The sequence below is a fragment of the Octodon degus genome, unplaced genomic scaffold (genome assembly GCF_000260255.1).
Source record: "Octodon degus isolate 3935 unplaced genomic scaffold, OctDeg1.0 scaffold00118, whole genome shotgun sequence".
Lineage (NCBI taxonomy): Eukaryota > Metazoa > Chordata > Mammalia > Rodentia > Octodontidae > Octodon > Octodon degus.
In genome coordinates, this window is record NW_004524694.1 from 733,308 (window position 1) to 748,604 (window position 15,297).

The 15,297-nt window shown below is 37.7% G+C and overlaps 1 protein-coding gene and 1 non-coding gene across 2 annotated transcripts in view; both read right to left on the minus strand.

The window, feature by feature from the left end:
- Nipal2 (NIPA like domain containing 2) overlaps nucleotides 1-15,297 on the minus strand; it is a 90,417-nt gene that overhangs the window by 56,837 nt on the left and 18,283 nt on the right. The window contains exons 2-3 of the mRNA XM_004640061.2: nucleotides 6,453-6,521; nucleotides 2,630-2,801 (exon numbers count right to left, since the gene is read on the minus strand). Of these exons, the coding sequence (XP_004640118.1) occupies nucleotides 2,630-2,801; nucleotides 6,453-6,521 (241 nt within the window). The remainder of the gene's footprint in view (nucleotides 1-2,629; nucleotides 2,802-6,452; nucleotides 6,522-15,297) is intronic.
- LOC111812270 lies at nucleotides 757-863 on the minus strand. The gene has a single exon (XR_002817821.1). It is a non-coding gene; the product is annotated as a U6 spliceosomal RNA (small nuclear RNA).

Here is a 15,297-nt window from a genome sequence, read left to right on the forward strand (position 1 = left end):
TGCCTTTTCACTTTGTTGGTAATTTCTTTTGACGTGAAAATATTTCTCAGTAAGAGCAGGTCCCAGTTGCTAATTCTTTCATCTGTTTCCCATGCGATTTGATTTCTGTCCATGAACTCTTTGCCTACTCCTATGTCTTTAAGAGTTCCTCCCACTTTCTCTTCCAGGAGATTTAGTGTCTCTGCTTTAATGTTTAGATCTTTAATCCATTTTGACTTTGGTTTAGTGCATGGTGATAGACCTGGGTCAAGTTGAGTTTTTTGCATGTAGAGAGCCAATTTTTCCAGCACCGTTTGTTAAAGAGGCTATCTTTCTTCCAGTGGTATGTTTGGCCCCTTTGTCAAAGATAAGGTGGCTGAGAGTGTTCGTAGGGGTTTCAGCATCTTCTAATCTATTCCATTGATCCTCAGGTCTATTTTGTTGCCAGTACCATGCTGATTTTATCACCATAGACTTGTAGTATAATTTCAAGTCAGGAATGGTAATGCCTCCTGCCTTGTCTTTATTGCCCAGAGTTGCCTTTGTTATTCTAGGTCTTTTCTGGTTCCAAATAAATTTTAGGAATGATTTCTCTATGTCTGTGAGGTATGTCGGTGGTAGTCTGATAGGGATTGCATTAAATCTATACAGCAATTTTGGGAGTATGGCCATCTCCACACTGTTGGTTCTTCCTATCCAGGAGCATGGAATATCTTTTCATTTTCTGAAATCCTCTATGATCTCTTTTTTCAGAGTACTGTAATTTTCCTTGAAAAGAAAAATATGGAACGCTTCTCCAATTTGCGTGTCATCCTTGCGCAGGGGCCATGCTAATCTTCTCTGTATCGTTCCAATTTTAGTATATGTGCTGCCGAAGCGAGCACACAAGTGCTTTTAGGTAGTCTACTAATGATCAAAACAGAAGTGTAACACTTTCAGTTAGTATTAACTTATGAAGGGGGCTGGTGGGTTAGCTCAGTTGTCTAAAGTGCCTTCTTGAGCAAATCAGTCAGGGGCAAGGGCTGCGGTTCGATTCCCAGCACCACATGCCACACCAGACCTGTCCTTAAGGCAGCCTGAGCCAGCCAAAAAAAAAAAAAAAATCCTAACTCTTTAAGACACAGCCACTAAGAATGAGGCTTTTCCATGTCAGGCAAAGCTATGAAACACAGCTTTCTTCTTGGGTCTGGGGAAGGATGACAGAGACTGACTGAGGCTAGAAGCACAACTCCAGGTCAACATGCTAAGAAAACATGCAACAGATTTGCTTCTTCTGTGCTGTATGTTTTCTGCCAGTTATTTTGATCTCTTAACATTTCCTTTTATTGGACTTCTATCCAGAACATATAAAGAATTGAAAAAAATCAGTACCCCCAAATTCAACGACCCAATGCAAAAAGGGACATTTGACATGAATATACACTTCTCAAATAAAGAAATACAAATGACAAATAAATATATAAAAAAAGGTTCAAAATCATGGGCCATCCAAGAAATGTAAATTAAAACAACACTGTTTCAACTCACCCCAGAAAGAGTAGCTAACATCAAGAAGCCAGCCAATAACAAATGCTGGTGGGGCTGTGGGGATAAAGGAACCCTTCTCCACTATTGGTGGGAGTGCAGACTTGTACAACCATTATGGAAATCAGTGTGAAAATTCCTTAGAAAACTACCCTTCTGGGTATTTTCCCAAAAGAACTAAAAACATCATAACACAGCAATATATGAACACATATGTTTATAGCAGCACAGTTTGTCATAGTTAAATCTTGGAAACAACCCAAATGCCCATCAAATGAGGAATGAATCAAAAAGATTTTCTTTTTGAGATAAGAGATTTACTATGCAGTTTAGGCTGGCCGTGAGCTCACTTTGTAGCTCAGGCTAGTCTCAATCTTGCAAGGATCCTCCTGTCTCAGCATCTTGAGTGCTAGTGTTACAAGTTGTGTACCACCACACCAGGCTATAAAAAGATGCTTTTTTATATTACTCAGATATAAAGAAGAATGGGATAAACTCAAGGCTCTTATAGATAAATGGATGCAACTAGAGACCATACTTACTTTTTTTTTTTGGTGGTACCAGAGATGGAACTTAGGACCTTGCACTTGCCAGGCAAGCACTTCTTCCACTGAGCTATCTCCCCAGCACAAGACCATACTTATAAGTGAAATAAATTTGACCTGCATGTGTAAACATTGCATTGTCTCCCTAGTGTAAGAAACTGAAAAAGTAACTAAGACCCAAAATGTACAATAGATATTGTAAAAGCAAAAGAAACTTCTCAAAATGAAAGAACAACTGGGATTGGGAAAAGGAGAAAATAAGGAAGGAAAAAAAATATATATATATATACACAAGATAGCTAAGATTATTATATTACTTATTTCTGTTAGATTAGTTCATTGAAAGGAATGGTTTGTGCTTATATTGTTTGATCAGTTTGCATCCCTACATCTTGTAATCTGAGCAACTACTTTGGAGATAACAGTATGCAATATAAAAACCATAGTTAATCTTTTATTATCTTATTTTGAAATTCTGTCCTTTTTATTGTTTTTTTCCCTTTAAAACAAATACAAAGAAAAAACAAAACAAAACAACAACAAAACATTTCCTTTTGTGAAAACAGAGAAAAATGGCCCACCTGTGACAGACATACAGCCTAACGGGGCGACGAGGGTCACGGGGGCGAAGCCGTAGGCCGCGAAGTTCCCGGTCTCCCCCACGGCCATCAGCAGGACCCCACCCCACCACAGCACGCTCCTGAAGTACGGCCTTGGATGCTCTTGCTGTGCCAGCTGAAGGTGAGAATATTTCTGGAAGGAAATCAGAGCGTAATTAAGAAAACATGTCAACCTGGTTCAAAGTCGCTTTGAAATGTTGCATTCCACAAATTCATATCACATTGTTTAAGTGTATCTGTAGATTGTTATAGAGCAACTACCATTTCCTATTTATCCCAAGCATATTAACAGTAGGAGCATACATATTTTATACAGCATTTTACAGTCTGAAGATCCTTTTGTATATGTACCTTGCTTTATTCCCATAACAATTTTGTAAACTAGGTACCACTGTCACTCTTTAAAGCAAGAAGTGTACCAGGCGTGGTTGGTGCACAGATGAAATCCCAGCACTCAGGAGGCTGAGGCAGGAGGATCCTATGAGTTTGAGGCCAGCCTGGGCTCCACAGTAAGTTCAAGGTCAACTTGAATTACATAGTGAGACCCTGGCTAAAAGAAACAATAAATAAATAAATAAATAAATAAATAAATAAATAAATAAGAGAGGAGGTATAGGCAAAAATGCTAAGGAACTTTTTAGAACAATATCCAAATTATTCTTTTAGAATATCAGTAACTCCATGTGTTAAAATAACATTAATAAGATAAAGATAATAATTTTTTTTTTTTTCAAAACCAGGGATTGAACTCAGGCCCTTGCACTTGCCAGGGAAGCACTTATTCCACTGAGCCATCGCCCCGGCCACTGAGAATAAATTCTTAAAGGGAAATTTTTTGAAAGAGATTCAGATTTATGGGTCAAAGTACCTGCAACAGTTAACACAGCAGCTTAAGAGTGCTTTGGGAGCAGGGGATTGGGGTGGCAGAGGCAGTTAGAGCTTTTCATTGAGTTTGAATATTTCTTTTACATTTAAAAATATATAGAATGGGCAAAGGGTATAGCTCAGGGCTAGAGTGCTGAACCTGGATGCACAAGAACCTGGATTCAATTCCAAATAGTGGAAGAATAAAGCAAAGCAAAGTGAAATGAACGTAAATTCCTAAAAAAAGTATCATTACAGACATTTTCTTTAATGATTTTATAACTAAGTGTTCTTTTTTAATAAGAATTTTGTGCAATTCTACATTGCTTAAACTTTTAAAAAGAAAATTTTGGGGCTGGTGAGATGGCTCAGTGGTCTAAAGCACCTACTTAGAACAAACTAAGTTAAGCAAAGCACAGCGACCGCGGTTCAATCCCCCAGCACCACATGCCAGCCAGCCCCACCCCCTGGTGGGCTGAGCTGGCCACACACACAAAATAAATGAATAAATAAATAATAAAAAATAAAAAGAAAATTTTGAAAATATTAGAAGAAAAGATAAAACACTAAAAATTACAAATTCTTGGCAGAAGCAACACCTTTTTAAAAAAATCTTTTATTTTTTAGCCGGGTGTGGTGGTGCACTTCTACCAAATACATTAAAAAATTAAAAAAAATTTTTTTTTGATACAGGGTCTTGCTATGCAGTGTGGACTCACAGTGATTCTCCTGTCTCAGCCTCCACAGCACTGGGATTACAGATGGGTGCCACCACGCCCTGATTTGGGGCCAGCACAGAATGCAGTGCCAGGGATCCACCTCGGGTCTTTGCAAATATTTTACTGTATTGAAAAATTCTTCTATAAAAAAATCTTCTGTATGTAAAAATACTATGAACTAAATGAAGACACAGAAAACACAATAGAGTGGGACAAGAAATTTGCTATACACATGACAAAGGGTTAATATAATTAATGTGAAGAGAATTCCTATTAAAAAATTAGAATCCAAGAGACTTTACGCATAGGGTATGAAATCATAATTTATAGGAGTAAAATTACAACCAAGAAGATTCTTAACCCCATAAGTAATCAAGGAAGTGCAAACAAATGAAGCAATGAAATACAATACTGTTTTCATCTATGAGATATGTTTTCTTACCCTTACCAAATAATTAAAAAAGTTTTTTTTTTTTTTTTAATGTATTTGGTATAGGGTCTCACTATGCAGCAAGGACTCACAGTGATTCTCCTGGTTTCAGCCTCCCCAGTACTGGGATTACAGGCATGCGCTACCACACCTGGACTCGGTGGCCAGCTCAGTGCCCCCAGGGGTGGGTCTGGCACAGCATGTGGTGCTAGGGATGGAACTCTGGTCCCTACGCTTGCCTAAGCAGGTGCTTAGTCCACTGAGCTATCTTGCCAGCCCCCTTACCAAATAATTACTGACACATACATTGAGAAGATGGAGGATGATCACAGCAAAACTGCATGGAAGAGTAACACAAACACATATAGCCATCTAGACCAATTTCTCTGGTCCTAGCAATATTTAGAATGAATACATCCTTTGATCTACAGAGTATTTACACACATAATCAGGATATGATATATATAGAAAAATATTCATCTTATTATTCATAATAGCAAAGCCCAACTCATATGTTCTGCAATATAGGATGGTTATATGCATTTTGTAGCATCCACCCAACTATATGGATGCTGCTCATGCTTAGATATTGATGTGGAAAAAATACATAGTTAATAGTGTTACCTCTGAGCAATGAGGGAAATTTTACATTTTCTTTTATATTCTTGAATATTTTTTATCAGTGCTATCATTTGGGTCTGAAATGTCCCCAAAGGCTCATGTGTTAAAGGCTCAGTTGCCATCCTTTGGTGCCACTGGGAGGTGGTGGAGCCTTTAAAGGGTGGGCTTACTTGGAGGAAGTGAGGTCACTGTGTGCCCTCGGAGGGGATGCTGGGATTCTGGCTTCTCCTCTTTCTGCTTCCTGACCACCATGAGGAGATCAGACCTTCTCCTCCATGCAATCCCACCAAGATATCCTGGGCCAACACAGGCCCAGAGCAACAGGCCCAAGCACCATGGATTTAAACCTCTGCAACCATGAGACCAAAGAAACCCTTTCCTTAGTTGATTTTCTCAGATATTTTGTCACAGTGACAAAAATTTGACTAACACAATAAGCTTATTTATTTTTATATTTCTTAGTAATTATTGAAAATTATATTAGGTTATTTTTCTAACAAGGTTTTATATAAAAGTACATAACATTCTGGAAGACATTTTGATGTTTATTTTTATTTTTTAAAATGACAACTGAGAAAGTCTGTAGTTGCAGAAACTGCATTGGTTTGATTCTCAAATGAATTTGTTCTATAATTCAAAAGTTTTGAGTTCGTGGTTTGGTTTAAAATTAATATTCTGTTCAGTTTTTAGTTTAGCAAATCAGCAGTCTTCTAGTTTCTATTGCATTTCATTAAAGTTCCTATTTTATATTTTTTAAAGATCTTTAGTCTACACAGATATATTTAACTAACATACATTTAACAACAACAAAAAAATCTGTACCCCCATAAGATGCTTCTAAAAATTTTTGTGTCCCATCTGGGTGTAAGCCTATAAAGAAATCAAGATGTTAAAAATCAAGTCAAGTGATTTTATTAATTAGACACAGTAGCCACCTTGTCTAAAATCCACAGTACTGTTTGAGGCCAAAAAAGAAAAACAAATCTATTTCAAAATTTAAAAATGAATGCAATTTAGCCTGGATTATATCTGTCTCTATACCAACAGAATCACAAACCACATATTTTTAGTATTTTTAGTGGAGAAAACATTATAATCCATTATACTCCTGGATCAAATTACAGAGCTAAAATATAAGGTATTTTTTTACCTGAATATTTAAGGAAATGCTGATTACCAGATTGCCTAAAATGGCCAGCAAAGCTCCCAAAAGGTGAATCTGTAAAAGAAAACATTTTCTTTAAATAGTATCATAAGTAGTACTTGTAATATATTTATTGAACAATATCTGGGCATGGTGATGCAGGCTCTGTAGTCTCAGCACTCAAGAGGCCGAGGCAGGAGACTTGACCCAAGTTCAAGGCCAAGCTGGGTTACATAGTATATTCAAGGCCAGCCTGAACTATATAGTGAAGCTCCGCCATAAAAGACCCCAACTTGGTCTTTTATGGAATTCTCTAGGTATTCATCTGCCTCATTCACTAAAATAAGGATATTAATCTGCTGGGCAAGATGGTTTGTCATCCCAACTATTTGGTAGGCTGAAGTAGGAAGATGGCAAGTGTGAGGCCAGCTTATGCAATTTAGCATTATCTTGTCCCAAACTAAAAAAGTAAGAAAGTGTAGAGATGAAGCTCAGTACTTCCTGGGTTCAATCCCTGGAACCGCACACAAGCACATACACAAATACACAAAACAGTTACAAGTTTCTGACCTCTTTCTAACCAACATGCTTCCTACTTATCTTTTCTGTCCATTTTCTTTCTCTTAATCCATTCTGAAGGATTGTGGTATGAAAGAAAGATCAGTGGCCCTAATGGAAAATCTGAGATCTGAATCTGCAGTTTTCTAACTGGGTGAAATTGAACAAGTTATTCCATTTCTCTGGCCTCAGTATAAAGGAGTCATTGAGTCATTGTTCTTAGAACTCCTTTATCTCCAAAGCTCTGGGATTTCCACTACATTTTCCCACCATGCCCCTCATCAAAACTCACAACATCTCTGTGCAGCTGACTGTGTCAAACATGAAGCATGGCGCCAGCTCCCAGGTCTGTCCTCCCCTGCCCACCAACTGTTCAGGTGCCCTTGATGAGCCTCAGGTAGACCACACATGCATGCCAGCCTGTCAGATGGGACCCCTGTTCCTGCCACTCTACTTTCCTAGATATGTAGCTCACTGCCTCAGCCTACTGAGGTAATCTAACATCACCCTCCTGGCCTGCAGAGCTGCCCCTCCTTGAGGCCTTCTCAGTCTACCTGCCCCTCCTTTACTTTATCTTCTTGGTACTCAAAGCTCAGGACCTTGTGCTTGCAGGTGCTGTGCACTAAGCTAACTCCTTGGCCCACCTCTGACTGGTAAGTAGCCCTTATTTCACCTTTGATATTGTAATGCAGAAGGCAGATTCCCTGACAGAGGAAAACCAAGTGTTATGTTTCTACTGGGTCTTCTATATCTTCTACTATACAAGTTTAGAGTTTTAATAAAAACTGGCTTGAAAAAATACATGATGGCTAAAACAAGAACCACAACACTTAAACAAAGAAGTTCTGCTATGCTGCTTGAGATGTTTGCCGTAGACAGCCCCTGAATTTCTTGATGCCTTCAAAGTAAGTGCGTTTGAACCCTTCTAAGTCCAAAGCTGTATCTTATGTCAGTATACATTAGCAAAAAACCAAGGGCTCTTCCCCTTCATCCTGCAGTACATACCTCTTAGCTAGCTTCTCATTGCAAAGAATCATTTTAATTTCAAATGAATATCATAAGCCTGAGAAATTCTTTTCAGAGTGCACAGTCTTTGAAGTTTAAAAGCTCTATTACATAAACTGAAGTGAAACTCAGCATTTTAAAAATGAAGCAGGAAAGTTAAATAATTTTATAGTTGATATGTAATAGCCGTGGTCTTTAATCAGTTAAGAATTTTCTTTTCCTAATAAAGGAATTTGGAATAATGTTGGTCTCCTTTCCTCCTGGGGAACAATGGTATCACAACAGAATGTGCTATTTCCATGCTTTCTATTCACAATGTAATGCGCTTGGCGAGAATGGGGAAAATGAAGATGCAAAAGAGATTTGGCAATGGACAGATAATGATGAGAATCTTCCCTAATTGTGAAAGTAATAACTGACTTCAAAATTCTTTAAACCATTCCCTCAAACATTCACTTGAGTGACAACAGTCTGGGTGCTTAAAAATTGGTGCGGGATGTGGCAATGATTTTTTTGGATATTATGCTGAAAGCGCACGCATCAAAAGAAAATAATACATGGACTTCAACAAGATTAAAAAGGCTTATGCATCAAAGGATCTGATCAACAGTGCAACAAGGCAGCCCACAGAGCGGGGAAAGACATTTGCAGGTCACACACAGGAGTAAGGGTTGACATCCAGAATGCTACACAAAGCACTAAAACCCCCACACTATAACTCAAACACACACACACACACACACACACACACACACACACACACACACACACCCCTAATTAAAAAAAAGGACAAAGGACTTTAACAGATATTTTTCTAAAGGACATACACAAATGGCCAATAATCTCATGAAAATAAGCTAAATAAACTTATCACTAGGCTAACAGAAATCAAAATGCCTGCAACCAACTAAGACAGCTGTCATAAAAAAAAATCAGATAATAACAAGTGTAAGGAGGTAGACAAATCGGATCCCTCATACCTGGTCAGGGTAAATACAAAGTGTACAACCATTATGGAGTATGGCCAGCAATTCCTCAAAAAAGTTAATTATGGAATTTCCATTTGACCCAGCAATTCTACTAAGGGATATATCAAAGAGAAATGAAAGCACATGTCTGCACAAGAACTCATATGCAAATTTATAATAGTACAAAGTGGAAATAATACAAATATCTCAACTGATAAGGGAACAAAAATGTGGTATAGTTGCATAATAAAATATTATTTAGTCATAAAAAAGAATGAAGCACTGAAAATGCTATAAAATGGATGAGTCTTGAAAAGTTTGTGCTAAGTGGAAGGATGTAGTTACAAAAGATCAAAGGTTTTTTTTTCTTCTTCTGTATTTTAGGGAAGTGTCTACAGGGTGCTCAGTGTCTCATCCTGTAGAGATTGGACTCGTAGTGATCCTCCTGTTTCCAGCCTCCCAAGAGCTGGGATTACAGGCACATGCTACCATGTCCAGTCTCAATTGCCCTCTCAGGGCACCCCAGGGTGGAGCGGCACAGCAGGCCCAGGGATTGAACCCCCAGCCCCTGCACCTGTTTGCAGGCACTTTAATTCACTGAGTTATTTGGCTGGCTCCAAAAGATCATGATTTCAATTATATGAAAAATCTTGAACAGGTACATTTAGAAAGTACATTAATGGTGTGAGTATAGGTAAGGGGGTTCTGATAACTGCATCATTTTGTGAATGTGCTAAAAAGCAATGATGTATTCACTTTAAATAAGGGAACTGCATGGCATGTGGGCTATATTTCAGTAAAGTTAACATATAAAATAATTTATATGTATTTTTTGCTCTAGGAAGTAAAATGCTACAATGTAGCTGTGTCTATTCCTGTCTCTTATCCCTCCAAGATGTGACTATTTTTTTCTGTAGTTGATATATTTCTTTAATTCTTAGTTTTTTATCATATTCTTTTTTATTCATTTTTTGAATCTTCATTTAGACTCCTCATTCACGAGGTTTTCCTTTCTTATCATATATATATACATTGCCCTCTAAGTGCACTCTGTTTTAGATGCACGTAAGTTTGGACATGTGCAGTCATTGTTATTCCATTTCAATGTTGTTTAATTACTTCATGTGTTTTTTTAAAATCTGAGCTGTACATTATTCAGAATAGTGTTTTTAAAAAGCTTCTAAATGAGTGAAGTGTTGGTTATCACATTTTTATCAATTTCTAATTATTGATTTGGAGTCAGAAAATACACAGCATATATACCAGTATTTGCTTGATGGCCTGCTATATATTGTAAAGCAAAATTCATTTCCCTGGCAGCGTGTGGTCAAATGTTATGTCTTCAGTGTATCATCAAAAGAAAAGTATTGCTTGATGTCATGACATGCGCCCATAATCCCAGCACTCTGGGAGTCTGAGGGAGGAAGATCACAAGTTCAAGTTTAGTGTGGGGAATTTAGTAAGATCCTATCCCAAGATAAAAAATGAAAAGGGCTGGGAATGTTGCTCAGTGCAAAGGGCCTGGGCTCAATTTCTAGTATTACCCTACCAATCCAATAGCTGATGTTATAATTACATACATATTGTTCTATCTTCATTTACATATTCTATTTCTGTTAATCTATTGCTGAAATCATCAACATCCTTGTTAAATTTAGACTGCTTTGTCTATCAATGGGGGGCGCTATATTAAAAATCTACACAAACACGGATTTATCTGTTTTTTTTTTCCTTTTGAAACTATTGAATTTTAGTTTATATAATTTAAGGCTACAGCTTTGGTATATACAAGCTCAGGATAATTTTATTTCCCACCTAATTACTCCTTCTATCATTATGATCCTATTGACCCTTAATTTCAATAATGTTTTCTTTAAAATTTATTCTATCTGGTAATATTATAATTGTTTTCTTTTGATAGTTGTCTCTTCCCACAACTCTCCACTTTGAACAATTTTTTTTTTTTGTTTTTTAAGATATGTCTTACTATGCAGTTCAGGTTGGCCTTGAACTCCCCATGTAGCTGAGGGTCTCCTTGAACTCCCAGTGATCCTCAGGTATCAGCCTCCTAAGTTCTGGGATTACAGGTGTGCACCCCCATGCCCACCTTACTTTGAACACTTTTGTGTCATTACATTAAAACATTTTTAATTGATGGAATTGTATGTAAAATATGACATTTTAAAGTATATGTACACTGTGGAATTTCTAGATCAAGTTAATTACCATACACATTACTCACTCAGTTACCATTCATCTACTCTCAGCATTTTTCAAGAATACATGTTAACTCTAATTGCTAGATCTCTTGAATGCATTTCTTCTCTCTATCTGGACCTTTGTGTCCTTTGACCAATATTTCTCCACCATCTACCCATCTATCCACCCACCCATCCATCCACCCATTCACCCACCCATCCATCCACCCACATCCATCTACATCCACCCATCCATCCTTCCATGCACTCACCCATCCATCCATGAACATCCATCCACCCATCCATCCACATCCATCCATCCACCTACCCACCCACCCATCCATCCATTCATCCATCCATCCAAGGACCACTGTGTCATTACATTTCTTTTGAGTATATAAGATATAACAAGATTAAAGAACATAGAATGACAAATGGGGCATTTAGTCTGTATATGCTTATTGTGACTATTAATATATTTTCATTTATTTATACTATCTTTATAAGGATTTTTTTTTTTTTCTCCTCGAATGCCTTCAGGGCACTTTTGGCTGGCTGGAGGGTTGTGGGGATCGAACTAGAATAAGCTGAGGCTGACAGGTTTGCGGAAGCAGCCTATACTATCTTTTTAGTGTTGATAGTTATCTTGCTTTTTCTCCCATCCAAGTACTAACCAGGCCTGACCCTGCTTGGTGTCTGAAATCAGACAAGATCTGGCACGTTCAGGATGTTAGGACCATAGTTTATCTTTCTTTTTCTTTGCTTTCCTTTCCTACTTGCTCTTAGGAGCTCCCCTTGTTCTCTCCACCACTCTACTCTTAAGGTTGTGAAGTTCTGTATGTTACTTCCATTCTTTTAGTAATTGCTACTACAATTAAAACTTGAAATAATTATGGATTCATAGCAGGCAAAGAATTGGACAAGCAGACCTTATGCATGCTTCTGCTAGCCACACATCCATGTTAGCATCTAACGCAAGAGCAAAATATCAAAATCAACAAATAGATCTGTTACCAGTGACACTCGTACTTGTGTGTGTGTAGCCACCAGAATCAAAGTAATCCTTGGTACAGAACCATGAGTCTGCTTTCTGTTTCCTTGTTATGAATACTCTATCGTCTCTTCTTCTCATTAGCAACCCAGAGCAGCCATGAATCTTCTCCATCTCCATTTTGCACAGGTTACATAAATAGAATCACAAAGTATACTTTAAAAATCAGCTCCCCCTGCCTCCAGCATAACCTCCTTAAGGTCCACCCAAAGTTGCTGTACCACTAGTTCATTCCTTCTAATTGCTGCATAGCATCCATGGTGCAGATGGATCACAGCTAGTTTAACTCTAGTCACTCATCAAATGGCACTTGAGCATTCTCCAGTTTGGGGCTGTTAGGAATAAAGCTGTATGAACATTCATGCACCGGCTCGGCATGAAAACACGCCTTCATTTCTCTGGGACAAATGCCCAAAAACCTAATTGCTGGGTTGTGTGGTAAGTCCATTTTTAGCTCTAAAAAGAACTGCCAGACTCTTCTCCAGAGTGGCTATACGATTTTACATTCTCACTACCAATGTATGAGTGATCCGTTTCTCCACAAATTTATCATGCATTCTTGACATAAATCCTGAATGTAATCAATATTCTCATCCTTCTGAGCATTATAAAAAGTTTCATTGCTTTAGCTACCATCTCTTGTCTCTTATCTTACATGGTGTTGATTCTGATACTAGAACAAGGTGAAATAAAAATATGTGTATGTTTAAATTAAAAAAAAATTAAAGCAGAAGACATATTGCCATTAATTCCCCTCAAAAGATTCTCCCTCACTTTGAACTTTGCCATTTTCTAAAGTGTTTATGGAAGTCCTCTTTCATGAGTGTCTTTAGTTGTCCTGTAGTAGGTGCCTCAAAGTCCTAAATCTATCCAGAACATTAACTTTTCATGGTCACTTTGGCTTTGAGCAAGTGTCAGAAGCCACACAGTACCAGGCCCAGTGGGTAAAGGGGACGAAGACCCAAAGCTTTTGTGAATCTGCCTTTCCATTGGGTGGACGCATGCAGCAGCATTCACCATATTTTTGATCACACCTCCTAAAGATACTCATGCAAGAGGAGTTCCAGAACAGTGGCAGAAAGTTCCCAGGAGGATGGGACAAATGTGTTCAAAGTGAGGGTGAGTATTATGAAGTGGATTAATGGCAATGTGCTTTTTACTGTGATAAATTTAAAAGATTCTTGACAGAAAATCTGACCAATACAGTCTGGCAGAAAGAAACTGTTTGTTAATAACTATTTGAACTGGACTACTATCAGATTATCAACTACTTAGAAATAACAGATTTAAAAAAAAAGAAATAATAATATATTTTGACCTTTGGTTGTAGAATCTCAAACTGAATAACTATTTTTAACCACCTGGGATTTGAAAACACTACTTAATGTCTGTGGTAGCAAATTTTGCCATCATTCAGATTTAAACAACTAAGAAGATCTGTGAGTGTACAATAAAAAGTTACTACCTGTCTTTTTTTCCTTGCCAAGTTTTGCCCTCCAATGAATCACACTATACTAAAAGAATAAGAAATATATAGTTTCAAAACAGGTGTCAGAATGTTTCATAATAATACTTAATATAAACTAGTATATATTATTTTTTATTTTCTGAGATTTTCTCTAATTTATTAAATACTGATTGCACCTACACTGAAATTGTTTAATATATAACAGTGAGTAGGACTGATGCAATAAGCCCACATTAATTCCTGGTATGGTTTGGGTGTTGCTGTGTCTCAAATGTCCATGTGTTATAGGTGTGGGCCTTAGGTGGCACCTTTTGAAGTGGACCTTCAGGAAGGAAATACTGTGATGAGAAGGACGGGAGAAGGGGGGCAAGAGATACATTTATGCATGTGTGCGGGATGGCTGGGATAACTGTACTGTTGATTTCTGTTGGCCTATGGACAGGAGAGGTTAATGCTTAATTCTTTTTTCTCTTCTTAATTGCTTATAATCCCCCCAATTTTGCATTCATGTAGCTGGTAATCTAAACAACTAATTTGAAGACAATACTATGCAATACAACAAATACTACTGAATTTGTATTATTTTGTTTAGTGAAATTCATACATTTCTAATTTTTTATTATTATTATTTTGTATTCTCTTAAAAAAAAGAAGTGGACCTTCAAAAGAGGGTCCATGAGGGATGTCTTTAGGCAGCAGATGTGTCCTCAAAGGGCGCCCCAGATCCTTCCACCACTGAGCCTGCCCAATCGTGAGCTGGATTCTCTAACATTGTAAGCCAAAAAGCTTGTCTCTGTCTCTATCTATGTCTCGGTCTTGGTCTCGGTCTCTGTCTCCATCCCTCCCTACTTCCCACCTTCCCTGGCTTCCTCAGCCCCTCTGTCATTCTCTTTTTCCTGCTTGGGTTCTGATTCTGGGAATTTATCATGCTAAGCAAGTGCTCCACCACTAAGCCACATCTCTAGCCCTAATCTTTTCTCTTTATAGTTTCATTATGTTAGTTATTTTGTTAAGAGTGTTGGAAAGCTAATACAGAGCTCTTAATTTTACAGATGATTCAAATACGCAAGCTTTTAACAGAAGATGGTTTGATATCTAGTAACTACTAAACACTGTTTTCAACTAGCAGCACTAGTAAATGTGCTTTAATGACTAAAAAAATCCTCATCTGCAATCAGGAGTATCCTTTATATACAGTGAACAGGCCTTTAGAATTTTTTCATCCAATTAGATTAAAGCTGTTTAGTTTATATAATTACTTATTCAGCATGTTATATCTTCCAACATTTCAGAATTAGTGGAGACTAAAATTTTCTTTCTTACTGTCTCTTCTCTTGCCCTCATCCTCTTACTAATCTGGAAATTAAACAGGAAAAGGAACAGAGAGCCAGGGAAAGAGGTACTTAGAAAGTCACCCACGAGATAGCAGTCGAATATTGGCCCCAAGGCACCCAGCTCAAGTGCCAGTCACTTTCCAGAGACCACAAAAGGTAACCTTCCAGTGGGGTCAGGGTCATGTGTCATATTTATTTAGTTGGCAGAATGTGTGTCTTATCTCAGTGACAATAGTTAGGAGAAAAATTGTTTGACATCCTAATAATGT